The sequence below is a fragment of the Abramis brama genome, assembly GCF_963993115.1.
Source record: "Abramis brama genome assembly, chromosome: 17".
Lineage (NCBI taxonomy): Eukaryota > Metazoa > Chordata > Actinopteri > Cypriniformes > Leuciscidae > Abramis > Abramis brama.
Genome location: NC_139979.1, coordinates 21896300 through 21923776, shown reverse-complemented (window position 1 = coordinate 21923776; position 27477 = coordinate 21896300). Strand labels below are relative to the sequence as shown.

Here is a 27477-nt window from a genome sequence, read left to right as displayed (position 1 = left end):
ACGTTTCATTTATGGCTGAAGTGATAAATTGTTCTGTGCAAAGAAAAAGCAGAAAGAGGGAAATTAAATTATTAAAAAGGCCAGCAGGGAGATACATATAAGGTGGGAACTTGGAAATAAATAAATTACAAATTAAAGGCTCAAACAAGTACCTAATGTTTTTTAACGTATTTCCATTTGTTGCAATGGAATACCATAAGTCTTATTGTAAATGTAAAAGTTTATAGACCAACAGGAAAATAATCCATTTATAATTCACAATTGTTTTTACAGTTGTTACCTTTTGAAAGGGAACTCGCACTGCATCGATGATGCTATGGGGGGGCGCCCTCCACGTGAACCGGTGTCTGAAAAGCTATCCAATCACGGCAATCCATATTGACCGGCGACAGCCTATGACGTCATAACTAGTGCGACCCGGAAGTATAAAAGGGGCGCCTAGAGAACATGTCTCTCTCTTTTCGTCTTCAGGGACTATTTTGTCTGATTTGCAATCACCTGGGAAAAGTAAGAAAGAATTATGGCAAGTGATAAGCATTTCAAGAAGTGTGTGGATCCATGTCTCAGGTATCTAACACCAGATGACACACACACAGCTTGTGCGTTTACTGTTTGGGGCGAAGAGCACGCACGATCAGCTCTTGAGAGACCTGATTGTACAGATTGTGAGAGTTTTCCTGTGAGAGAAAACTCTGCTCGCGTCTGGCACTCTTCTCGAGGGAAGAGGGACAGGCATCTGTCTGTGACAGGCATCTGAGTCTCTCGTGCTAAGGCACAGCAGAGACTCAATCCCAGATGGAGCTCGCTGATGAGTTTGAGAGAGGTGTCTCTCTCTCTCATGCCTGTGGCGATATGGAAGAAATCCATAACGGCTTTTTCATTTTTCCTAATGGGTGGAAACCAATGAGGAAGTAAAGAAGAATTTTATATAAAAGAGAGAGAGAGAAAAACGGAAGAGGAGGAGCGTAAAAAACAAACAAACAAACAAACAAACAAACAAACAAACAAACAAACAAACGTGTAGGTTATCTGAATGGGACACACGCTACCTGAAAGCAGGTGTTGCTATTCGTTGCTGGAGTCTCTGTGTCTCTGTCTTTTTTTACCCAACGGCAAGTCTCCAAACTCTTTCCCCGGCCCTGAATTTGCAGTGGTGTGGCCGCTACACAGACTGCTTCACGCATTACACACCCACACACCAAACGCTTGTTTGATTATTTGTTTTTCTTTGGGTTTTTTTTACCCTTCTTTCTTTTGGTTGAAACTGAACACGAAAAACTGAGAAAAAACGTACTCGGTTACTAATGTAACCTCGGTTCTCTCTAGAAGAGGGAACGAGTACTGCGTAATATCTTACGCTAGGGGAAAACTCTTTTCCGCAAGATATTGAAGCCAAAAATTATCCTTAATTTGGAATTAATGCAAAACGTGTTGCAGCAGCATGCAGACATAGGGGAGACGGCTCGCACGCCCATTGGCTGCCATGCGGCAACTGCAGCAGCCTATCGAGAGAGGCCCTAATGACGTCAGATCCAATGGGGGCGCTTCGCGCCCACTGCGTCACGTCCTGCCGAGACGGGCGTGGCTTGGGCCTATAAATATAGCTCGACAGGCTGATAGAATCTGGTTTTTCATCGCCGAAGCGAACCAGAGCGTGTCACAGGCACGGCAAAGATACGCAGTACTCGTTCCCTCTTCTAGAAAGAACCGAGGTAACGTTAGTAACCGAGTACGTTCTCTTACGAGAGGTCTCTCGTACTGCGTAATATCTTACGCTAGGGGAACACAGTGTAAAACGCTGTGCATGCTGAGATCCAACAAAGTCCCAAGGGCAGGTGCCCGGGGTTCATATAGTGCATAATCACCAGGGACTCGCAGAGAGTCCGGGAAAGAGGGGCTGGAACAGCATCATTCCCGTAATAAGAAGCGTCCTATAAGGAGCATATCATACCAAAAGTGTTCCACACAGTCAGGGCGAAAACCCGGCCTGAACTGATGAATATTATGAGTCTTACGTATTGCTCATAGAATAATTAAATCGATCAGCGAGCCGCGTTTAAGCAGTTTCAGTATTCTGAGCCGAAAACCTCGGGGCAGAAAGCTGATTTATTAGATCGAAAGCAGCTTAGCCTGCAATGTGAAGAGCAATGCGAAAACAAAGAGCTGCTCCGTCTGTCTGAAGACAGCTGAGCGAGACACATAAGCTCTTAAAGCCCTGACCGGGCAAAGGAAGCCCGCGTCTCCTTCCTCGTCAGAGACCGGCAAGGCCGACAGGGAAATCACCTGCGCCCTAAACGGTGTGCTGAGGGATTTAGGAACGTATCCGTGCCTTGGCCTGAGTATGAATTTGAGTCATTCAGCCCAAATTCCATGCACGACGCGCTTACTGAGAGCGCTTGCAAGTCCCCTATTCGCTTCACCGAAGCGAGAGCCAGAAGAAACACTGTCTTGAAAGACAAGTGTTTGATGTCTATTGACTGGATTGGCTCGAATGGAGCAACTTTCATGGCTTCCAGAACCGTAGAAAGGTCCCACATGGGGACTGAGGGAGGTCTGGGAGGATTCAGCCTCTTAGCTCCTCTAAGGAAGTGGATGACCAGATCGTTCTGTCCAAGTGACTGGCCAAGTATAGGTTTAGTAAACGCTGCTATAGCCGCCACATAAACATTGAGCGTGGGTGGAGTTCTGCCCTTATCCAATAGCTCTTGCAGGAAGGAAAGAACCTCTGTCACCCCACAGTCAGGGGGTGATATGCCACGGGCTGTGCACCAGCTAGAGAACACAGACCATTTTGAGGAGTAGAGCGTGACTGGGGGAAAAGCATAGAGCGGGCAGCGGGGCCAAACGTGAGCCAGCGCATCCCTGCTCTTGGAGAAAAACTCCGGACAGTGAGCGTTTTCTTGAGACGCATTTCTGATCGACCTTGAGGCGAAATAGACCGGAGGTCCACGCTCGACGCGGTACTCGCGCTTTCAGCCAGAACTGCAGTGGGCGCATGCGAAGCAGACCCAACTGGAGTACTGACGATTTCGGCTCGAAGTAGATGTGCTACTTCAGTTTTCACCGTAGTTTAGATTCGCGCCAATTAACGACAGGGGCGTCGAGCGAACTGTAGCGAATAGCCTCTTTTTATAATGTTCAGCACCCATTTCGATACCCCGGGGAGCTTTTCCCATGCACTTGCATGAATAGCTAGGGTTTGAATGAGATCTTGGCTCTGGCCGCGACATGGTGGTGACCGGAAAGCTCCGGTATGCTGTAGCATAAGCGCTGTGCTTGCAGCGTTCGAGGCGGGGTGCGCGCTGATCACAGCGGGCAGCCTGCCCGCGCTCGACTCTCCTATGGCGGCTTGCTGAGAGAGAGCGAGCGAGGCGAACCCCGTGGGGCTTGTCATGTCTGTGAATGAATGTGGGCGCAGGACAGCGGGCACATTTACTACACTGAAAACAACGTCTGCTTGAGCTGACTGTATGCGTGTTGGTTTCGCTTTCACAGAAACCGTGAGACATGCAGTGTGTAGTGTTTGTGGCCACTGGGTCGTCGGCACATTCACTACATTTAATGCACAATCGACATGAGTCAATTTTATGTGTGCGAGCCCTGTGTGGCGGGCTGTGCTTGCATGTAGGGATGAACACTGGGCTGTGGGCATTTTCACTACACTCATAACACCATCGGCCATGGCCGGAATACCAGAAAATACACTCTTTATGGGATTTATCTGGGTCGCCATAAAAACGGCGTTTGTGAGCAGGCAAACGGGCTGTGGTACCGGCTTGTTTTCTGCTGAATACACTGGAACAGTCACATTTTCTGGAACTGAACGAGGTTTTGGTGGAAGTCTGGCCGCAGCGGGACTTGAGTCTCGGGTGAGAGACGGGTCGTTCTCCTAGGCGTGCTAGGAAGACTTTGAGGCCTCAGGCTTTATCTCGATCTTAGGCCGTGGCCCACGGCTAGTAGAACGAGAGCGCGGTCTCGGGTTTCGGGACTGTCGACGCTGTGAGGTGGCGGCGGGCAGTGGCTGTGGCTGAGAATTTCGAGCAGATGGCTGTCTAGGGCGACCTGCTGCGGAACTGGAGCGCTTAGGCAGAAAGTGTTTCATGGCCTGTGAAGTTTTCTGCACCTCAGCAAATCTATCTGCGAAATCTTTGACGGATGATCCAAAGAGGCCGGCAGAGGAGATGGGGGTGCGCAGTGCGCTCCGAGTCCGACATCTCAGAAAGCGTGAGCCATAAGTGTCTCTCTGCCACGGTAAGAGAGGCCATGCTCCGCCCTATGGCCTGTGCAGCGGACTTAGTGGCGCGAAGAGCTAAGTCCGTCGCGCTCCTAAGGTCCGGCACGCTGATAGCTTCCGGTCCTTCCTCATCCAGTTTACGGAGAAGGTTAGCCTGGAAGATTTGCAGGATGGCCATAGAATGCAATGCCAAAACAGCCTGTCCAGCGGCGGTGTAAGCGCGGCTGTGCATGGCTGACGTCGTGCGGCAAGCTTTAGATGGTAGCGCCGTCTTAGCGCACCGTCCAGCAGAGGGCGGGCAAAGATGGGCCGCTACAGCTTCTTCCACGGGGGGAAGAGAAAGGTACCCCTTGTCTTTAGCACCGTCCACCACAGAGAGTGCAGCTGAGACTGAGGTACGCACTCTGGCTGAGAAGGGGGCGTTCCAAGACTTAGCGACTTCTTCATGAAGCTCAGGAAGAAACGGCGCAGGTCTTGAGGACGGCGAAGCGCGGTCCCCTTGCAGGAAGCAACCATCCAGCCGATTGTGCGCAGGCTCCTCGGGCGTAGACCACTCAAGGCCGAGGCTCGCTACGGCCTGCTCGAGCAGACGCATGAGCTCTGCATCGATGCTAGCTCTTTTACCAGAAGGCTGGCGAACAGAGGGGGCGAGATCCACAGAGCTCGACCAGTCCTCACTGCCCCACGCCAGAAGAGAGCAGCTGTCATCCTCCACAAACACGGCTTCCTCGTTGTCATCCATGACGGAAGTGGCGGCAGACGGCGGCCGCTGTCCGACTGTAAGAGACTCGAGCGAAGCAGGCGGCAAAGCTGGCGGGCGAACCAGCGAGCTTTTGCAGGCTGGAGGAGGTTCCGGGACCTGCTGAGCACGGCGCATTTTACGGCATGGCACCACAGCGGGCGGAGGTGCAGTCTCGGCGAAAGATACAAGGCGAGTCCTCAGAGTCGCCATGGACATCAGCTCGCAATGAGGGCAGCCGCCGTCAGCGAGCACGAGAGCTGCGTGATCCTCACCCAGGCAGGAAATGTAGATGACATGGCAGTCCCCGTCGCTGAGTGGAGCTCGACACGAGGCACAGAAGGTACGAGACATCTTAACAAAGACGCTCGGCTCTTTTAGCAGAGTGTGAGTCGCAGCGGCTAACACACACTTAGCAGAGAAAAAGGATATACACGCCGGATAGCGTAGCAGGAACGGCGACTGAAGGCAGCGAGTTATCGGCCAGCGGCTTCAGATTCGAAGGCTCGTCCGGCAGAAGGCTTTTTCAGACGGCGCGGCTTCTTCCTCTCGGGATCCAGTGATGCGTGAGCTTCGCTGGAGAGATGAAAAATCAGATTCTATCAGCCTGTCGAGCTATATTTATAGGCCCAAGCCATGCCTGTCTCGGCGGGACGTGACGCAGTGGGCGCGAAGCGCCCTCATTGGATCTGACATCATTAGGGCCTCTTTCGATAGGCTGCTGCAGTTGTCGCAGGGCAGCCAATGGGCGCGCGAGCCGTCTCGCCTATGTCTGCATGCTGCGGCAACGCGTTTTGCATTAATTCAAAATTAAGGATAATTTTTGGCTTCAATATCTCGCGGAAAAGAGTTTTCCCCTAGCGTAAGATATTACGCAGTACGAGAGACCTCTCGTAAGAGAAACAAAACTTTAAGACATTGGTGAATCAAGGGCTCTCTTTTTTTGTTGTTTGTTGGGTGAAATCTAACTTGAACTGAACTTGAGCAGCAATCTCCTTACTGTTTGTTTTCATTAATTCTTTTGTCATTTGTCATGTGAGGCAAAGAAAAAAAATACAAACTCTGTGTGAAAATGTAACTTTGTGTAACTCTTTTTTTTTTGTAAAATGTTTTCCTAAATAACAATTTTTGACTGAAACCTTTCAATCTGTGAATGTGTGTCATTTAAGCCCCTATTCTATGTTATTGTGGGTATTGGACATTCATTTTGTGTTTCAGTAGTTTGAGCTATTATCTGGGAAACTGAACGTCATTACATATATATTTTTTTTAATATAAGTTTTGACTTGTCTGGCGCCCGAACAATTTAAATGAAATTTACATTTATTAAATAATCAAATTTGATTTGGGGCAGCCACCGTTACACACCCGTCAGAAGCTTGCGAGAGTGCACTGCTGGAAGAGGATGTGTTATCTCTGATCCAGCAGCAAGTGCTTTGCTGGCACCTAGCTCAAAAGATCAGGATATGGCTGATGAGGGTGAAGAAGAGGTACTACCTGAACCCTCACAGCCTCCCTGCCCCTCGTATGTAAAGCTGTTGAGTGTTATGGAGCGCGCTTCAGAGAGGCTTCAACTGCCATGGGAGCGTGTGAGGGAAGGAGCCGTTTGCGGCAGGCTCGATGAACCGATCCTTTCTGGCTATAATTCCCCAGCTCCCGTGAGCCTTCCATTCCTTCCTGATCTACACACAGAATGAATAGAATAGAATGAGGCATTTATATAGCGCTTTCATATGTACTACTGTACACCCAAAGCGCTTTACAATCATATCAGGGGATCTCTCCTCAACCACCACCAGTGTGTAGCATCCACTTGGATGATGCTACGGCAACCACAGTACAACGGCGCCAGTGCGCTCACCACACACCAGCTATAAGTGGAGAGAGGAGAGAGAGTGTTAGAGCCAATTCAATGGAAGGGGATTATTAAGAGGCCATGATTGTTAAGGGCCAATGGGTGGAATGTGGCCAGAACACTGGGGTTACACCCCTACTGTTTTACGAGAAGTGCCATGGGATTTTTAATGACCACAGAGAGTCAGGACCTCGGTTTTACATTTCATCCGAAGGACGGTGCTCTTTGACAGTATAGTGTCCCCATCACTACACTGGGGTGTTAGGACCCACACAGACCACTTAGATCAAGAAGGCATGGACGAACCCATATTCTGCTCGCATTCATCGTCAGGTTTATGTAGTAGGTGGTGCCAATCTGTGGTCACCCAGTACTGTACAGGTTGGCTTCATCTCATAGAGAAGTCTCTGGTGAGGCCACCGTGCACAGGTGCTTTAAACAGATCATCACAAAATCGACGCCCCTCCCACGATTGTTGATTGACAGCAGCGTTTCAACACAGACCCGCCCTCGCTCGTGAGCGAGCTGTCAATCATAGTCCGCGCGGACCGGCACGGTCATTGTTGATACGCTGGAGCACTGTCTATGAGCAGAATGGCGTCTACGCGATTGTGGTGTTCTGTTCTTGGGTGTAATAAGGAACACAGCAGTCATTTTGATGTTCCTAAATCCAAACCGCTGAAGACGCAGTGGCTGAGTTTGTTTTCGAAGGGAATATTCCCCACGATCAACGTCAATGCTTTCATGTTTGCGCGAATCATTTCACACACCAGACTGCTTTACAAACGAGGTCAATATAAAGCTGGTTTTGCTAAGAAGCTGCTCCTGAAAAAAGGATCGGTACCAACTATTCGTGTTCCTGCTGCACCTCCAGAGGAAGAAGTGAGTGTAACGTTTTATTAACCTTTAAATTAATATTTATATTAATCTTTGCAAATCGCTTTCTGCACGCTTCACGATGAATGCGGCTGTTTACACTCAGGGTACATTACGGCATGTTTTCTATATACGACGTTCCCAATATAATTCATAATCCCACGTTTAGAATGAACAACGCGTTATGGTTATTGTGTTATTGTGTTACGGTGTATGCACAGAACAGAGGGGCGCTGAGCAAAGCTCATTATCATTTAAAGACACATGCACTTAAACGGCGTGCTGAAAACAGAGCTGTTTTTGACCAGGTAAAATGAGTGTTTACTTACAATACTAATGAGAATTTTTAATTAAAGTATATTACAATCTTTTAATTTAGACTCTTAAGAATCATATTAGCTTGTACAAAAATGGCATTATATGACCCCTTTAAATAAGACTATAGCTTTGAACTTCAGACATATGATATTCAAGTGTTGGACACATCAGGGGCCGCCTCAATATCTGGCTTAGGCAGGTGTACTAGGAGTTTTTTTTAAGGTGATCTGCTAGAAGTATCCTCGTCCTGAGCTCCTCAGTATAGGCTCTTTAGAGCTAGAGCACCTTCAGTTTATCTTCTGTAAGGTCTAGTTTCTCCCTGGTACTGGCCTCCTCTTACTACAAGAGTCGTTTAGGCTAGGCCCACCTTTGCATTAGGTGATAATGCTAGTGGATGTTAAAGGGTAGAATGAATAACAACACAAGTAGCAGGCTATCTCCTAAAGCCTCCGGTATCTTCTGAGCGTTGTCAGGGTTTTCTCTCTCTTGAAAGAGAGAGTCGGAAGCAGTGATGCTGAGGTCTCCGCTCTTCGGAGCTGTATATAATAGTAGCTAGAATTATCCAGCTAGGCCTTAAGCCTTAATTAAATTTCAAGTGATAAGTTTAAATGTTGTTGGCTTCATAGCTGAGGCCTCAATTTCCCTTGGGCTTAGCAGAGAAACAAGGAAACTGTCTTGTATCACAAGATAAATAGGCCTCGACCCAGAGAAAATGCTGCTGCATGCTGGTAGGACTCCCTTGTTAGGGTCATTGTTAGAGTGCTTTGCTACCCACAGCTTTAGTTTATTCACCATGCAACACTAGGGCTCAGGTAGAGACACATTAGTACTCCCTCCCATTCGAGATGGTTTGAGTACACTCCCTTAGAGCCTAAGCATTCCATGGGCTGACGCTTTTGATAATTGAAGCTGTAGGCCTGTCTATAGGCCTCCTCGATAGTCAGGTAGTGTAAGATTGTACTCCCCTTGTTTAAAGGGGCGATAGCACTCCTGCTGAGTACGCTGTCCGTTGGCAATATAAACTAGGAAAACCAGGCCCACAGAATTTTTGTGAGAACACCTAAGATATCTGAGGCTAGTTCTTCTAACAGATACTAGCCTCCTTGAAGGTGGCTCCACCAAGTTGGATGTTTTGCAATACTAGATCATCACGTTGTAGGCTCCTTCAGAGCTCCAGCTGAGCTGCATTAGCTCGTTAACTCCCCTCGCTGCTCAATGGCCAAAGCTCAAACAAGGCACCCTATTTAAAGCACATTTAGTTGCTCATACATACTTGCTGCTCGCTTCTGCTGATCTGTACGCTGGTAAAAAGCTGTTTAATTCCTTCATCTAGCTTGTTTCTCAGAAGGTGGCTTAGTCATCTCTTCATAGCGCTTACACTGTAGACTGTCAAAACAGTTCAAAGACAGATAATTCTAGGTAACAGCATGTTTTAGCTATTGTGGTCTTGAATAGTCATTTCAGTAATTAATTAATAATTTTTACCATAATATAATTGCTAAATTAGGGTGGCTCAGACGACACCGTTCGAGACACTCAATTTCTGTTTTAGGGGGAATAGCTCATCTAGTCAAAATAATGTGAGAGCCCTTATGCTGCTGCTGCATCCCCTCATGCTGATAATGCTGTCCCTATATGCGGCTGCTATCTCCTCATACTGCTGCTGTCCCCTGACTCTGCTAATTCTAACCTCCCCAGCTCCTCCTTATGCATAACATGGTATTTGCTTTATGTCATGTTGCCTGCTCTGTTCACAGGGGGGATATTTTAGCTCTCACAGTCCTAAACTGTGTGAGCGTTCCCTAATGCTGCTGCTGCTGCTGTCCTCTGACTCTCTGCTATTTCATGGTGCTCATGAAAGGTCAGAGGACTCCCTGAACAGAGCCATACCGCCAAATTCAATTCAGGAACATCAACCTGTTTTGCAATCTATTCAATATAAATTCTTTTATTTTTATTGTCTGTGTTCTTGACTTAATGGACCTGACAGAATTGAGGTCATCTCAAACTTTGTTTTTAAAGATCCCTAAATCTCATATAAAGTCCAAAGGGGATTGTACCTTCTCTGTGTCTGTGTGCTGTTGCTTGGAGCATGTGTCTGTTTGATACTGAGTTTAACATCCAACTTGATATACCTGGCAACGCTTTCTGCGCCTCTGCATAATGTGAGAGAATTTTCAGCATGGCGTGATTTGACAGCTTGCCGCCGAGTGTCAGGAAGCTGTTTATGCCGTGAGAGTTGGAAGAGGAGAACAACACTTTTTGTGAAGTTGTTTTGATTTTATTGCACAAAACACTGGAAAACAATAATTCTTGTTTAAGTTGCCCTCAACAGGCAGTGGAACACACAGAAAAAGGCGGCACACGGTTGAGCTTCGATACCAGTCCATCTCTGACATCTAGCTGGAAACTCCTCTTCCATTCCAGGGGCTGGTTGCACCAGCTGGTCATAAAAAAGTTGGGTGTAAGCTCTACGCTAGACTTAGTTACATCCAGCTTTCCGATGAATATTTACACCTGTTGCACCATCTAAAACTACGACTAGGCACAGCTATGCTAAGCATAGAAGATGCGCGTACATGCTGACATGTTGGACTGCACAGATAGTTGAGATGCTGTTTGTGTTACTATGGTTACAAATTTCAATTTATTGGCTCCAATGAATAGATGAAAAATGACTGCTAAGCCAAAAAAACGAAAATTAAATTACTCAGTGTAGCAAAGTTCGTTGTTATGGGAAGAAGGAGACGGGAACCGGCGAACATTCAAAGACTTTAATAACATAAAATAAACAAATACAAAATGAAAGTAAAAGACAGCAGCCCCTCACGGACGACTGCTGTCACATATAATAAAACATAAAACACAACATAAGTCCAGGCCTGGTCCTCTCTCTATCTTCACAGTCATCACTCCTCCTTTATGCTTCCACTCCTCCATAAGAGATACGAGAATAGTGCGTCGCGTAGGTGTCACGCATTATTAATCACGCCACCGGCCTCGCGCTGTCCTCCTACAGCCCTCGACCTCCGCATGCTTGCCACACTCAGATTGTGAATCAAGAAAAATGATTGAGATATTCAGTAAGTATATGCATATTTTGGTATGCAAGCAAAACAATTCAGTAAGGAAAAAAAAAAAACATCTGGCAAAAGACAACAGCTGCAGTAAATGAAGTTGAGGGTGGACTAGGAAATCGGACAGTCGATGAAGTAAAAAAGAAATGGAAAGACCTTCTTCAGGCAGCCAGGAGAGACTCGATCCTGCTTAAAAATTCCGCAACAGGTGGAAATCTCCTAAAATCTCACCCTACAGTATTCTAATGGATGCTGGAGAGGACTCACCAGCATTTACCAGCCTAAAAGGCTGTGACACTAGTGCCAGCTACGTAGATCTAACCGAAGAAAATAAGCTGAAGCTGAAGAGGACGCAAGTTTTTCTTCCATATCAAATGTTTCATCAAACAACAGTTATGAAAGTATTGCCTCTTAAAATAGTGGAATAATAAATAGTAATAGGCTAGACCTGTTTACACGGTGTACGGTGTAGCCTACACAAATTTATGAAGAAAGTTATATTTTAATAACGCATTCAACTTTTGCAGATAATCCCGACCTGCCTTTAGTTCCGAGGACAGCTCCGAAAAACACGACAACAGTGCCTGTTAAGAATCGGGATCCCCAGTCTGTGTTACTGGAGAAATAAATTATGAGAGTGGAGATGGAGACAGAGAACTGTTAAGGGTAGAAAAGGAGAAGTTTGAGCTAGAGAAACGGAAACTTGCCTTAGAGATCCAGCTGTTGGAGCAAAGGGCCCGCTACACAATCGAGAATGACAGTGTGTTTATACTCACATACCGGCACATGATCAAAATAAATGTTCTCTATTAAATTTGAATCCCAAATTAAATCCTAAATGCATTAAAAAAAATTGTTTAAAAAAAATAAAAAATCTACATCAGCAATCTTGTTTTATTTGACCATATACACAATTTAATTAGTACATTTATTATTACAACATGATTGATGCAGTCTCTCATTACTCTTTCAAGCCGGAAAGCCCGCTGATCATGTAGCCTGTATACCAGATGTGCCATTGTCTCAATGTTTTTATACACAATACCAGCTGCGCATTCTCGCTGTCTAATCTCTCTGAAAGCAAGTACACACAAACCTGCTTCCCTTTACTCACTTGTTTCATTTGCTCTGGATGAATATTGTTGCTGTTACAGGGCTTGAATTTCACAGAGGGACTGCACGTATTGAGCATATTTTTATAATTCCCATAGATTTGCGTGCACATAAAGACAAGTATATTGGCTGTATAAACAGTATAATGGGTTCGTGCGTTAGGTCTTAAAGTGACAGCAGCCTAATATAGTCTACCGGCTGCCAAATTATGAGACAATATTTAAATGATCTATATTGTAGTTTTTACCCATTTATCAATGTCAAAATTGTGGCCAGTGAAAATGCTGAGTGGCTAGTAACTTTGGAAAACCACTAGCCACATTGGCTGGTGAGCAAAAAAAGTTAAAGGTGACATATTATGCCCCTTTTCACAAGATAATATAATACAAATTAAAGCTGCAAGCAGCGATGAAAAGGGCCCTCGCACCCCTGCCACCGCCACCCGGCGCCTTTAGTAAAGGCCTTAAGATTACATTCACCAAATTTGAAGAGGATCAGATCAAAACTGTAGGAGGAGTTTGTTAAAGTACAACATCAGGAAATGGCAAAAACTGCACAAAATCTGAGAGGAAGTTCAAAATAGCTGACTTCCTGTTGTGTTTAGGGCTGTGCTCCAAGAGACTTTTTTGTAGGTATTGGGTCATTACATGTATGTACCAAATTTCATACCTGTACGTGAAACGTAGAGCCGGGGCAAAATGTAGGGGCAATAATTAAGCCATTTTGCCCCACCCAATTTTGAAAACCACATCACACGTAAATTTTCACCACTTCTGAAGCGTGTGCAAAGTTTCATGATTTTTCGAGCACGTTTTGTATTTGCCACACTTCCTGCTACCAGCAGGTGGCGCTATTGCTATAACCAAATATGAGCATGGTCATGTGTTCAGGACAGGACTCTTATCAAACATGTGAAGTTTGGGGCAGATTGGACATTGAATGCCTGAGTTACTGCAGGCTGTCTGTGGTTGCCTAGCAACATTGGAACTGCAAGCAATATTGACAGAGAACTTATCTGATCATGCATACATCACCAGAAGGCCGAAATTGGGTGAACATTTGTCAGGCCGCCGAGGGCACACCCTTCGACGAAAACTCAAGATCTTCGCAATTTAACGTTGCAAAGGCCTTATGATTACACTCACCAAATTTGAAGAGGATCAGATCAAAACTGTAGGAGGAGTTTGTTAAAGTACAACATCAGGAAATAACGAAAAATGCACAAAATCTAGGAGGAAGTTCAAAATAGCTGACTTCCTGTTGTGTTTAGGGCTATGCTCCAAGAGACTTTTTTGTAGGTATTGGGTCATTACATGTATGTACCAAATTTCATATCTGTACGTGAAACCTAGAGCCGGGGCAAAATGTGGGGGCAATAATTTACCGAATTTGCCCCCCCCCCATTTTGAAAACCATATCACACATAAATTTTCACCACTTCTGAAGCGTGTGCAAAGTTTCATGAGTTTTCGAGCATGTTAAGGCCCTCTAAAAAGCGATTCACTTTGGAGAAGAATAATAATAAACGGAGCAAAAACAATAGGGTCCTCTCACCATCGGTGCTCGGGCCCTAATAATAATATAAATTTATGGTGTCCCCAGAATGTGTCTGGGAAAATTATGCTCAAAATACCACCCAGATCATTTATTATAGCTTGTCAAATTTGTATTTTGTGTGTGTCCCTTTAAATGCAGATGAGCTGCTGCTTCCCGCCTCCATTCAGAAGATGGCTGAATCCTTTACACAAGCTTCAGATACTCCGGCAATAACAAAAATTCGAAGATCCCCATAGTCTCATATTTAAGCCCTTATGTTTGCATGTTACTTTGTCATATATTGAAAAATGTTATGCTGTTTCCACGCTTCCATGTTCCACATGCCAGGCCCATTGTTTGTTGTCAAGTTCATAGTTTATGTTTTGTTTAATGCCAGGATTTAGTTTGTTTGGTTTCATGGTTTTGGTGCTTCACCAATAGCCGCGTTTCCACTGTCGGGCCAGTGCGAGCCAGGGCTTTAAACGGGCCGTGCCGGGCTAATAGCCTCGGGCCAATAGCACCGGGCCTGCGTTTCCACTGTCGGGCCAGAAGCTCCACAGCGCTTCACTAAAACACGCCCGTAACACGCCTCTCTGGAACAACTTCACACTAACCCATCATTTCACCAACAAATGGAAGTTTTATCATAAAACTAATCAGAAATCACTGGAAACAGCGTTGAAAACAAACACGATAAAAGCGGCCGTTTGCTGGAATTTTTTTGTTTTGTTTACTTGAATATTTAAAACCCAAGCATCGATGTTTTACCACAGGTTTACAATAAAAAGTGATACATTGATCATAATGAATTAATTTATGTCAAAATTGCACATTAGTCACTCAGAAATAAATTACCATTATGTCTATTTCACAAAAGAAAGATGACACACTTACTTTTTCAGTCGCGTCTGTTTCTTTATCTAGTAGTTACAGGACACATAGATACATCACATTTAGAAAGAATGTTAATTTCTACAAATATATGCCATACGACCTGAGGAGCTTTAGCACTCTCTCGACTCCCATACAGATATTTTCAGTCAGAGAAACAGAAGAAGCTCCCGAAAAAAAAGTTACTTTATTTTATGATAGTCCGGTTTAAAGAGACGAGACGTAGGCTATACTGACAGATAAAATAAAAACATGACTGTGATAGCCTTTAAGATTGGTCTGATTTCTTCAAGCGTTCACTGTGTTTTTTTTTTTTACTATGCGTATCTTCAAGCGTTTACTATGTTTACTATGGTGGTAACGGTTAGCGCGCATAGTCTTTTGCATCACAAACAGAAGGCATTCAAACATGAACGCGAGTTAAATTATTTTAAAAGTCTTTAATGCTAACAGAATCATCCGGCGCTGCCGTCTCCCGACTCAGGTGAACTCCGCCTCTGTTCGTAACCACTCCTCTAGCCCGAGCTGGCCCGCTTTGGCCCAAGGTATTCACGGGCCAGAAATCCTGGCCGTTGGCCCCGAGTAAGCCCCGATCAAGCCCCGGAAGTGACAGTGGAAACGCGACTGGCCCTAGCACGCTCTAGCACGGCCCGGCCCTGGCCCGACAGTGGAAACGCGGCTATTGTCTTCGTCTGCTCCATGTAAACTATCATTACACGAAGGCTTTTGTAAATTAAGCTGTGCCACAATCTGTACAATGAAGTAATCAAAACAAAAACAATTTAAAAAAATCACAAATGATTCACCAATATTTAATCTCCCTAGGTTCTGATTTTAATGAAGATGAGGAATTCTTTGATTTTGAAATACAAACATTTCGCAGATACTTCCCTCCAAGCTTTGGGTTTAAGGAGATGGATGTGAAAGGAAAAGATAGGTGAATAGCTTCTCTTTCAGTTACTATAAAGTAAGAATATATAAATGTTACATTTAAGTACATAATATGTGAGAGTCTAAGGCATAAAGTGCTCACTTTTACAATATTATACATAAAGTTATTACAATTTAAAATGTTACCATTTAAAAAAAAAAAACAGTCTTAAGTGTTAGTGTTTACAAAGGTCTTGTACAATGATGTAATTGCACCAGTTCTTTCTTCCAGACACACAATCCATTTACCCCACTCTATCACAACATGGGAGATCCAGGCTCTCAGCTTATCTCCATCCCATGGTAATTTTCCCCTTTCACTGCTATCAAATTTAATTTAAATCCACCAAAGAACAAAACTTCTACTTTTATTATTTACAGGATTTTGTGTGACAGAGCCTGTTGACCTTCCAGTATTTAAGCCGCTCTTTATATCCTTGAGGCTTCCCTATTCGGTCAAACGCTTTGAACAACTGTCTATAGGTGTGGTGATCTTTAATTATGGAAAGATGAAAAGAGAGGTTTGTTAAAAATAAAAATAAAAATCCGAACAAATTCACTGCACTATCATACCACTTTGACAATTATAAATGGTATATATATTTACAGAAGATACATTTTACTAGTGTATAAACTTAATATTTATATTTATTATAAAATTAATTAATTCATTGAAACTGTAAAAAGTTGCTGTTGTTACCTTAAGTAATTAATTTCCACCTGACTTTATTGGTATAGTGAAGTTGGTTCAGTCATATGATAATTGTTTTAAATAAAACCCAATTTAAATCATCATAAGAGTGTTTGTTACAATATACAGTGTATATTTGAATACATTACAAGACAAATTTGTTCTGAGATTAATGTTGTTTATCACTTTCCTGATCAGCTTGTTGTGCAAATGAAGAAAGTGGATGGTCTTTGTTCACCTGGGTCAGCATCTTCCTCTTCCACTGTCAAAATCAGTCTGGAGCAACAGTCATCTCAAACTGTGACTTTCCCTGCTGTTCCCATGGTAACAGGCCAAATCCCTATCACTATTGAACTTTATGAAGATGAAAAAGAAAAAACTAAAGTGGCTTCTGTTCAAAAGATGCTCCTGGTCATGGTAAGGAGAAGTGGAATATCAGAATACCCAAATTGATCTCATATCCTTTGTTGTTTTTGGAACAATTGGATTTCAGTGATTCTAAAATATATTCTTTTGTCTTTCTCTTCATGTCTCAGAATGAGGGAGTGGAAAAGAGAGAAGAGCAGACTTATTTTATTAATCTGGATGGTGAGATTTGTTATCTTTCATTTGATCACCCAGTCACACTTTTGAATACTGTTCTGTAGTTATGTATTCCTGTGTTGTTAGTCATTACTCATTTGTTCCTGTGTTGTTATTCTTTAATAATAGAACACTATTCTGAAGTGTTACCGATCACCCATTACAGATGTACACATATTTTGGCTTTTTTTTTTTTTTTAAAGCTCTGACAAAGTTTGTGACATTGTTTATAAATTCGTTATATATGCATTTATACATGTTTATAAATACCTGAACTCTGCTCATCAGGTAGAAGTGACCAGCAGTTGTTTATCGATGGATTTTTCCCAAACAACACTGTCCCTGAAACGGATGTCAACTTGTTTGTCAAACTAGAAGGTCCAAAGCAACATATTTTTAAAACTTAGTTGTTGTGAATGCTGTCAAATTCTCCATTTTTTATATTTATTATTATTTATTATTACTTATTGGGTAAGGTCAATCCCATACTGTATTTATTGTATTATCTTAGATTTAACTAAAATCTTTTGAATGCAGAAGTAGTATTTTTCCAGTCCACTGCTGTTCCGTTACTCTCACCATCCAAAGTGGAAAATCTGATCCGAGCACCGAAAGGCTGTGGAGAGCAGACTATGTTCTTTATGTCTCCAACTGCCTTGGCAGTCCGCTACATAGACAAAACTCAGTGCTGGCTGAAACTGGAAGCAGGATCCAGAGACAAAGCAATGGATTTCATTGAGCAAGGTTTAGTGTACCTGTATGCCACATAAGAAAACATAAAAATACAAATAATAATTATATATATTTTATATATATTTTTTAAATATATATATATTTTTAAATGACAGTCCAATGGACCTTGGGTACATGCCATTTTACAAAAATGTCAAAACACAGTCTTTAAAAAAATGTATATAAATTTTTCATTAAAGGGGTCATATGATGGTTCTAAAAAGAACATTATTTTGTGTATTTGGTTTAATGCAGTGTCTTTACGCAGTTTTAGGTTAAAAAAAGTAATTATTTTACACATACAGTACATTATTGTTGCTCCTCTATGCCCCGCCTTTCTGAAACGCTTCGATTTTTACAAAGCTTGTCGTTCTGAATAGCACGGTGTGCTCTGACTGGTCAGCGATACAGTGAATTGTGATTGGCCTGAAATTCTTAAGCGTGTGACGGAAATGTCATGCTCCTTAAAATTTTTGAAACATCAGCTCCCAAAGCAATAATGACAGGTGATAATGTCGGTTCTACCTTATGATCAATTTGAGCCCGAATCTGATTCGGAAATGCAGATGTCCAAGCTGATTGATCAACTTTGCCAGCACGACTGGACCAGATCGTATCAGATTGGTAAGGTTTTATTTCATTGGGGACATAATTATAATGACATGTACTGTATTCTTACGCGTCACGCCACTCGCGTTTGAATAGTCAGTAGCAAATTCTTAAAATATGAAACCATACTTACAGGCTGTGTGAGTCAGAAGCACCAGAATGTGCATGCAAAGATGCATGATGACTTTTTAGAATCAGCCTTTGTACACAGCTGGCCTTGTACTCTTGCAGGTTCTGGAAACAGTCCTCCGAAAAATGCGCTGCACACAGTCGAAAATTGTAGGTGTACTGTTCTGCAATAGCGTTTTAAATAATGCTTAAACACGGTTTTCTAATTGTGTCCTCTTTTGGAAGGCCAAACAAAGTAGTTTAGCTTTCGCAATGATAAACACAGCGTCTCCACAACATGGCGGAAACAATAATACAGCGAGAGAAAAGTTACACCTTTTTTCTTTCCGTATACATTTGGGCGGTGTTATGAGACTCTGCCCCCACACACTGATGTAGATTTGTGGGGGCGTGTTTGAACAAAGTTTTTTAGGAAGGCGTGGCTGAGCCTTAACTTTTATAAAGAATATCTCTTTGGGTTTGAGACTTTGAGCTTTGTAAATATGCAAATCTTATACATGCACTAACAGCTACATACCACACTAAAGAAAAACGAAAACAAGAAATCACATCATTAGACCCCTTTAAGAAAATGATATGGAGTTTGAAATAAATGTGAAAAATTAATAACATAATTTTTATTTTGGGTGAACTTTCTTCAGTCAACAACCAAATGTCCCCCACACACCTGTTTGCAAAAATCTTTTTAATATAATTTATTTTTTGACTAAGGCCTATGATTTAACACAATTTGATTGTATCAGGCTGTACCCTGCCCTGACTCTAAAAGTTTGTGGCATTACATTTTATCCTGGCAGGTTATGAGCGAATTTTAATGTTCCAAAAGCCTGATGGATCCTACGGAGCTTGGCAAGACCATCCGACAAGTACCTGGTAAATTTGATGTGCATTTAAATGTGATGGTAAATTTGATATGCATTCGATGTCAAAAATATGCCAAGTCACAAAAATGTGACCTCTTTTGTGCAATTCAGTGCTACACTTCCCATATCTATTTTTGCAAATAAAATGATGTTGTTGTTGTTTATTTTAAATCCCAACCTATTCGAAGTAATAGATGGCTTCTCACTTCTCGTAGGTTGACTGCGCTGGTGGCGAAAGTGTTGTCCCTAGTTGCTGAAGGACAGATAGGAACTCTTAAACAGCAAAATTCAACGGAAAAGTTGATTTCACTGGAGGACATCCGTCAAGCAGTCACATATCTGATTGGAACACAAAGCTCAGATGGGTCCTTCACTGATGCCAATCCAGTCATACACAGAGAAATGCAGGTCTGAATGCCTTCCATCATTTGCCAGTAAACCAAGGGGTTTTGCAAAAAAACTTTACTATGTCAAACAACATGTGAAACATTGCAAAATAGTATAAACAGCAATTGCATTCCTGTGGTACTGCAATAAATGTGCTGATATTCATTGTTTTTGTTGTAGGGAGGTATTAGAGGAGTTGAGCAAGATGCCTCTTTAACAGCTTTCATCACGATAGCCCTTTATCATTCCCTCCCTTTCTTGGGCAGAGAATTAACCGATGTGGTAAGAATCAGTGATTGTATCATTTACACTGGTCTCAAAAAGTGTGTGAACACTGCAAAGTTTCTCGGTGGAACACAAAACCCTGAATGCAAAGTGTGAGGGGAACACAAAACCATATATATATATATATGTATATATATATACAATATATGTATATATATATACACAATATATATATACAATATATGTGTATATATATATATATACAATATATGTATATATATACAATTTCCGTGAAGCCCATGCTTACAGTATAATGAATTATAGCGCCAATTATACTTGCTGTGTATAAGTATTACTATTCTATAAATATATTTACAAAGACTCATTAAGACCTATACGATATTATACGAACAGTTAAAGTTACATTTATATTATTTTTATAATTACTTATAAGTCATCAATTTGCTTTTTCAATGGGCAATTATCAAATATCAAAGTGTTACACTTGTTTTCTGTAGCAATTATATGTATCAATTATGTATTTTACTGGTTAATGTTTGCATTAGAGGTCATGAATGTTAATTTTGATATGTTAAAACCCAAATCTCCTCAGCAATATGGTATTGCTTATAGCAGTTTAAAATCATACTTAAAAAACAAACAAAAACTCATTGCCCTAATCATACTTTAGATCTTATATTGTCACATGGAATCAATGTTGATGCTGTTGAAATTCTGCAGCAGAGCGATAACATCTCAGAGTATTATCTAGTCTATGTATACTCCTTTTAGCCAAGGCTGCAAAGTTGACTCCCTATTACAAATAAAGTAGAACGATCACTTCTACCACTAAAGATTGCTTTATAAATAATCTTCCTGATCAAGACTATTTTGATCTCCTCAGCATACCAGAAAGCATAGAAGAACTCAATGTTGCAACAGAAACTATTGACACTCTCTTTTCCAGCACTTCCAGCACAGTAGCTGCTTTGCTCTTAAAGAAAATTAAAGAAAATTGTCCAGCGACGCTGTACAACGAGCACACTCGGATCCTTAAGAGAGCAGCCAGAAAAATGGAGCACAGCTGGAAGAAAATAAAAGTAGAGGGCTTTTTTTTTTTCATTTTGTGGAAAGACAGCACTATTGAAGAAAATAAATTTCGACCCTCTTAGAAGAAAATAAATACAACCCTGGCTAAATTAATGAGAAATAAAGATTCAACCCCAGACGTTTCCAAACAGCATGGCAGTAATGACTTTATGAACCTCTTTACTTGCAAGATTGATAATATTTGAGAGAAAATTATAACCATGCAACCGTACAGCTTCAACCAGCCGCTTCAGACAGTGCATTATTGTGTCCCGTGAGGAAAAAATCCCATTCATTCATTACTATAGGAGAGGAAGAATTGTCTAAACTCGTTAAAACATCTAAATCAACAACATGTTAGAACCTATACAGACTAAGCTACTGAAAGATATGCTTCTAGAGGTCATAGATCCTCTTCTCAATATCATTATTTCATCTTTGTCAATAGGATACATACCAAAACGTTTTAGCTGGATATTATTAAACCGCTTGTTTAAAAAAAAAAAACTCAGCTTAATCCTACGGAATTAGTCAATTACAGCCCAATTTGGAATTTACCCTTTTCTGTCAAAGATACTGAAAAAGCAGTATCCTCACAACTATGTTCCTTTTTAGAAATAAATGGTATCTAAGGATTTCCAGTCAGGATTTTGACTGTATCATAGTACTGAGACTTGCCTAATTAGAGTTACAAATGATTTGCTCTTATCATCTGATCGTAGTTGTATCTCTCTAGGAGTTTTACTGGATCTTGTGCTGCATTTAATACTATCGACCACAATATTCTTTTGAAAAGACTCGAAAATTATGTTGGCATTAGTAGAATTGCATTGGCATGGTTCAAATCATACTTGTCTGACTGTTATCAGTTTGTAGCAATAAAAGAGGTTTCATATCGATCAGTATGGAGTACCGCAAGGCTCAATACTAGGACAGTTGCTTTTCATCCTGGACATGCTACCCTTTTGAGATAACATTAGGAAGCATGGCATTAGCTTTCACTGTTACGCTGATGATACTCAGCACTATATTTCTTTGCACCTCGACAAAACTTACCAATTCACAAAATTAACGGAATGCATAGCTGACATAAAAAATTAGATTAGTAATTTCCTACTACTTGATTCTGAAAAAATAGAGATTCTAATTATTGTACCAAAAACCTCTGCACGTAATAACCTAGAACACTGTCTGACACTTGATGGAAGTTCTGTCAAGTCTTTGTCATCGGTTAGAAACCTGGGTGTGGTCTTTGATACCAATCTTTCATTTGAAAGACACGTTTCTAGCATCCATAAAAACGCATTCTTACATCTTAAAATATATATCTAAACTACAACATATGCTCTCAATCAGGGCTGGAAATGGTTGAGATTCACTGGTGGGACTCTAGTTGGGAAGGTTTTTTATTATTACTTAGTTTTTTTTTTTGTTTTTTTTTAAGAGTTACAGTTAATTTTCTGTCGCGCTTCAGAATGAGAGAGATGGCAGAACGTGCATGTTTATTTTCTTTATTTCATGAAAATCACAACATTTTGTTTTTATTATGTGTACACAAATAAAAGTAGACATTTAAAGGCACAATATGTAACTTTTTTGCTTTAAAAATAGCAAAAGTCACTATATCTATGTTATATTTTTTTTTAGTTGTGTACTTACATTATCCCGACTGTTTCCAACAACTTTAAAACCAGGAGAAATTTGTAATTTAATTCGAAGACACGGCACGTTTCTTTATTTCCGTTTTGTCGCCGTCAATGATGTCATATCCGCGTTGTCCCTGGTTTCCGCTCGTACTGCCATGGCAACCAGAGCCCTCTGATAGTAACCAAGGCGACAGACGTGGACAAATGTGTAGTTCGAAATGTATATCTGCACGCTGTTGTTGTTTCGTTCAAACATTATGGACCATGGCAAGCAGACTTTGGATAAAAAAGGAGAACTAAAACGAGAATCCATATCAGCGCAGTGTTTTTGAGATGCCTAGAGCTCCCATAGACAGTATATAAACGAGGGCTCCATGTCCGAGACTTCGACCGCTCCTACATGTACTTTATTAAACAGGTGAGCACATTTACATAAAACTAATCAATGTTATATAGTTCAACAATGATAAAATGTTAGAATATGATCTGGATGTTATTCTAATGTTGATCTAGCTTACTGCTAGTCTCATACAGACAAACTAACATAGAATAACATACATTCCAACACATTCACATGCAGTTTAGTGTGACAGTGTTAGACCAAGTGAAACAGCGCTGCGTTACCTCACAAGTTTAATTTGTCTAATAAACTGACCTGTGAGTTGTAATTCTGCACTTGTGTGTAGTTCAGTAGAATGAAATGTCCATATTCCTTTTATATCCGTGGGACTCGCGTCGCATGTGGAGCTGATAGCTGTCTCTTAGCAATCCCGAACTGCTTCATATCACAGTCATGATAAAAACATTGATGTATTTACTCATCCATAAACATTATTAGTTCGGTCGGCTTGACGTTGACGACAAGATCCATAATTCTTAGCAAATGTTGCGTCATCAAACCACGCCTTTGTTATTGTAAGAGGTTAGCGACCCCTAGTGGCGAAAAAAATTACATAGTGTACGTTTAACAGTTTTGAATTGTATATAACACTTATGTATGACAAAAATCGACTGAGTTATTTGAGTCTCTTTCGCACTGATAAGAAAAAAAGCAAGGCCGACCCCAGGGGGTTAACTACATTCTCTATATTCAAATTCAATTCAAATGGGTTGCACATTTTATCATAGGAACGGATTGCGCAAGTCTAATCACACTTTTCGATCGCGTTGGTGAATGCACCTACCTACAGTGAGAATTTTTACTTAATTTCACTAAACAATTTAAACAATTTTAACTGGAACATTGCCTCCCTTCGAAATTCACTCCCCGGGCTCCATCCCCCTGTGTAACCCCCCATTACAAGCCCTGCTCTCAATGACAAATGTGGAAAAGTTAGTTCATGCATTCATGACCTCAAGGCTAGATTATTACTAGATTACACTACTGGTGGTAGATCCTATTTAGCACCAAAACTCTGGAACAGTCTTCCTGGCATTGTTCAGGAAGCAGACACACTACAAACTAAAAACACATTGCTTTAACCTGGCATACTGTATATACAGCACATTATCAATTTCTAGAATTCAAGTCATGTAAAAGGATTATTTGGCTGCATAAATCAGGTCAGCCGGAACCGGGAAAACTTCCCATAACATCTTGATGTACTTGTTACATCATAAGTAGAATGGCATCTACACTAATATTAGTCTCTCTGTTTATCCCAAGGTTTACGATAGTCAGCCGGGTCCGGGCCACATCCAGAACAGATGAAGGTGACTTCATGAACTGTTCATTCATGGAACCATATGACTGACTAATTAAGTCTTATAAATCAGTTTATAATGGATTATGAGCATGCACATTGAAAAATAAAATGCATAACTTATAAGTAATTATAAAAATAATATAAATAACTATAACTGTTATTGCAGCATAGGTCTTAATATTAGGGGTTTCAGCCCTTTCAGTCGGTCACGTTCGACGTACTGATGTATTGGGATCTCGTCAGAGAGCCCCAATCATCTTGAGTGTAAACAGAATGAGCCAATGCACATTGGTGTGCGAGATTTGATTCATGCACTCCGCCCCGCAGCGCAGGTATAAATAGTAAGCGGATGCAAGCACCAGTTGTCTTTCGCTTCGGAGCTGAACAGATCTTCTTTATGCAGTCTCTGAGAGTGTTGAATTCAACGAGTGTGTCGAGCGTTCTTCAGTAAAAAGCCCCTCCAGCAGTGTTGGTGTTGAGGGCGTCTTCAAAGAGATCGCCGTTTTAATAACAGCTGAGTGAGTTAATTCCTGAAAGAGCAAACGTGTTTCTGGATGCGGTCGTTTCCTGCCGCAGGCTGATGGTCATGAACACTGCAACACATGCCTGGGCATTGAGCACACTGAAGCAGCATTTGTGGATGACTCATGTTCTCACTACGGGAACATGACAATCTCTGTGTAACGGTCGAGACTCCTATACCTTAAAGGTGGTGGAATCCCCTTACCTATACCTCAATATAGTTCCTCTTCTGTCCAACCCCAGAAAAGGGCTACTTGGACAAAAAGCCAAGGTGACTTGAGGATAACAGTTTAGAGGGCAAAGGGCTTCCCCGCCCCGTACCCAATCCCCATGGGTCCCTCACTCCTCACAAACACCACAAGCCATGGAGATTTCAATTGATCACACTGGCTCCTCTTATGACCGGCCAGTCATTTCATTTGGAGCTCCCCCTGCCGACCAGATGCAGCATCGGAGCGTGAGCTTGAATCTGCGCTACCCCCTTCTGGGAGATTAGCGTTACCCGAGCCTGATCCAGAATTGATGGCTATGCTTTCCTGGGCCACCAGGATAGTCTGGCTTGAGTGGAACTGATCGTGTCCTGGTTCTCAGCACGCCGCCCCAGTGCCTTTCTTCCGGAAGTGGAAGGTTACCAGGTCGTGGACGACACCTTTTTCTGCCAGAAACAGAGCTGGTACTAGAGTCCTGCACGGGTTCGGGTACCCGCGGGTAACTGTGTCGGATACGGGTGCGGGTCGGGTCGGACACGGGGAAACACGGGTCTAAACACGGGTCTAAACACGGGTTTAAAACAATCACATGCAAACGTAAAAATATATGCATATTTTTAGGAACACATCTACAAAAATATTCCTGTATTTCAAGTCGATAAAATAATTTAAAATCAACATCAGTTTATTTGTGCCCACGCAGCACGCCCTCCCAGGATCTATAACGTTACCTATACTTTCACTTTTAAAAATTCCTCATTACCGCGCGCGCGATCTGCTTGCAGTCGTCGAGATGGATGCTGAGGAGTTGAAGAAAAGAATAGCTGGTGGAGATTGTAAAGTTGCCGACAATACGTCATCAAAAGTCAAGTCCAGTGTGTGGGAGAAATTTGGAGTTATCTGAAGAAAACAATATTGTGAAAGGCTTTGCTGCATGCAGTTTCGTGTTGGATAGCCGCAAATGTGGAACTTCATCGCCGAGGAAGCACGCAGATATCTGTGGTAACAAAGCAAGCAGTTCTATCGAACAGTATTTTTCGAATTTAACACTGTTGTTCAGTATGTATAGTGTGCAGGGCGTGTTTGAACGCGAAATTGTCAGATGTAGGCTAGACGATATTGCGTGCCAGATATAGTGTTGTAGCCGCGTCTGTTAGGCTACTCAGTTTTGTGGTAACGTTATGTTCTTCATGTAGTTACCGGCCTTTTGACAGCTTCGGCTGAAGTTGTCCTTGTGTTAATTCTTGTCGTTATAACTTCTGTATGACCTGGCAATAAACATTTTTGTAATTGTGTCTATAATGTGATTGGCTAAACTGATTTTATTTCGGGTGCGGGTCGGGTGTCGGTTCTATTTTAAGCGGGTCAGGTCGGGTGCGGATTTTAATTAGTGCTGTTGACGGATAACGGGTCAGATGCGGTTTGAAGCACTGCGGGTACGGGCGGGTGCAGATTTACAAAATCAGACCCGTGCAGGACTCTGGCTGGTACCTCCTCCCCCTCACTACCCTTGACGGTGGTTCGACCAAAGGGTATGTGGGTATTCCTTAGGTTGAGCGATCTGTCGCGATGCAACTGTGCTGGCGACCGCTACTTCCTGGAGGGGTAATCCACGTCTCCCATCCAAGGCCTGTAAGTTCTTGTCCGTTCTCACGGGCAAGGCTTACAGAGAATGTGGACAGGTGCTTCCTCCTTGCAGGTCCTGCAAGTCCATCAGGCCAAAAAACTCATGGATATGCAAGAGGGTAGCCCTGACCGTGAACTTATGGGTGAGCTCCGTACAGCAACTGACCTTGCCCTCCGGGCGACAAAGGTTGCCACACATTCAATTGGTCAGGAAATGTCCACACTTGTGTCCAGGAGTGCCATATCTGGCTGAACCTGGCAGACATGAGGGAAACTGACAAGTATCGGTTCCTGGACTCCCCCATTTCCCAGGCTGGCATATTCGGTGATGTGGTGGAGAACATCGCCCCGCAGTTCTTAGCAGAGGGAGGCGATCTGACACATCTTGCCCTGGCAGATCCTCTGCCTGCTCATTGCCGAGGGCGTCCTCCTGCCGCCACCTCCGCTCCCGCTCGGCCTGCTTTGGGAGATGGTTGCCTTTACCCAGGCCTCAGTGTGGAGCCGGCTGCTGGAAGGCCGCCCAGCCCGTCTCAGCCGCTGCCAAACCAGGTGGCAAGTGCAAGTACACGTGTCCCTGAGATGGGCAACCCAGGGATGGAGGAAGCAGCTTTTTGGGAGATGGTGACCGCAGCACTCCCTCCCCCAGAGGAGGGGCGGGTGGAGAATCTTCAGTTATGTTCTGTTTGTGTTCCTGTAGTGTTTCAATAAAAAAAACTTAAGGAGCATCTACTTCACCTCCGTGCTGAACGAGGGTGCTCCTGTGTTGCGAATGGAGATCGCAGTCCTACTGGAGAAGCCGTCCCTCCAGCCGATATGAAGACCGGCTTCTACAGCCCGTACTTCATTGTACCCAAGAAAGGCGGTGGGTCACGGTCGATCTTGGACCTGTGAG

General features: G+C 42.7%; 1 protein-coding gene across 2 annotated transcripts in view; it reads left to right on the top strand.

The window, feature by feature from the left end:
• LOC311066895 (complement C4-like) overlaps positions 1–27477 on the top strand; it is an 80928-nt gene that overhangs the window by 38356 nt on the left and 15095 nt on the right. For both annotated transcript variants that reach the window (XM_084088332.1, XM_084088331.1), the window contains exons 18-27: positions 15465–15576; positions 15802–15872; positions 15951–16090; positions 16459–16677; positions 16797–16848; positions 17131–17220; positions 17380–17586; positions 19110–19185; positions 19391–19583; positions 19743–19844. In XM_084088332.1, coding sequence (XP_083944458.1) covers positions 15465–15576; positions 15802–15872; positions 15951–16090; positions 16459–16677; positions 16797–16848; positions 17131–17220; positions 17380–17586; positions 19110–19185; positions 19391–19583; positions 19743–19844 — 1262 coding nt within the window. The remainder of the gene's footprint in view (positions 1–15464; positions 15577–15801; positions 15873–15950; positions 16091–16458; positions 16678–16796; positions 16849–17130; positions 17221–17379; positions 17587–19109; positions 19186–19390; positions 19584–19742; positions 19845–27477) is intronic.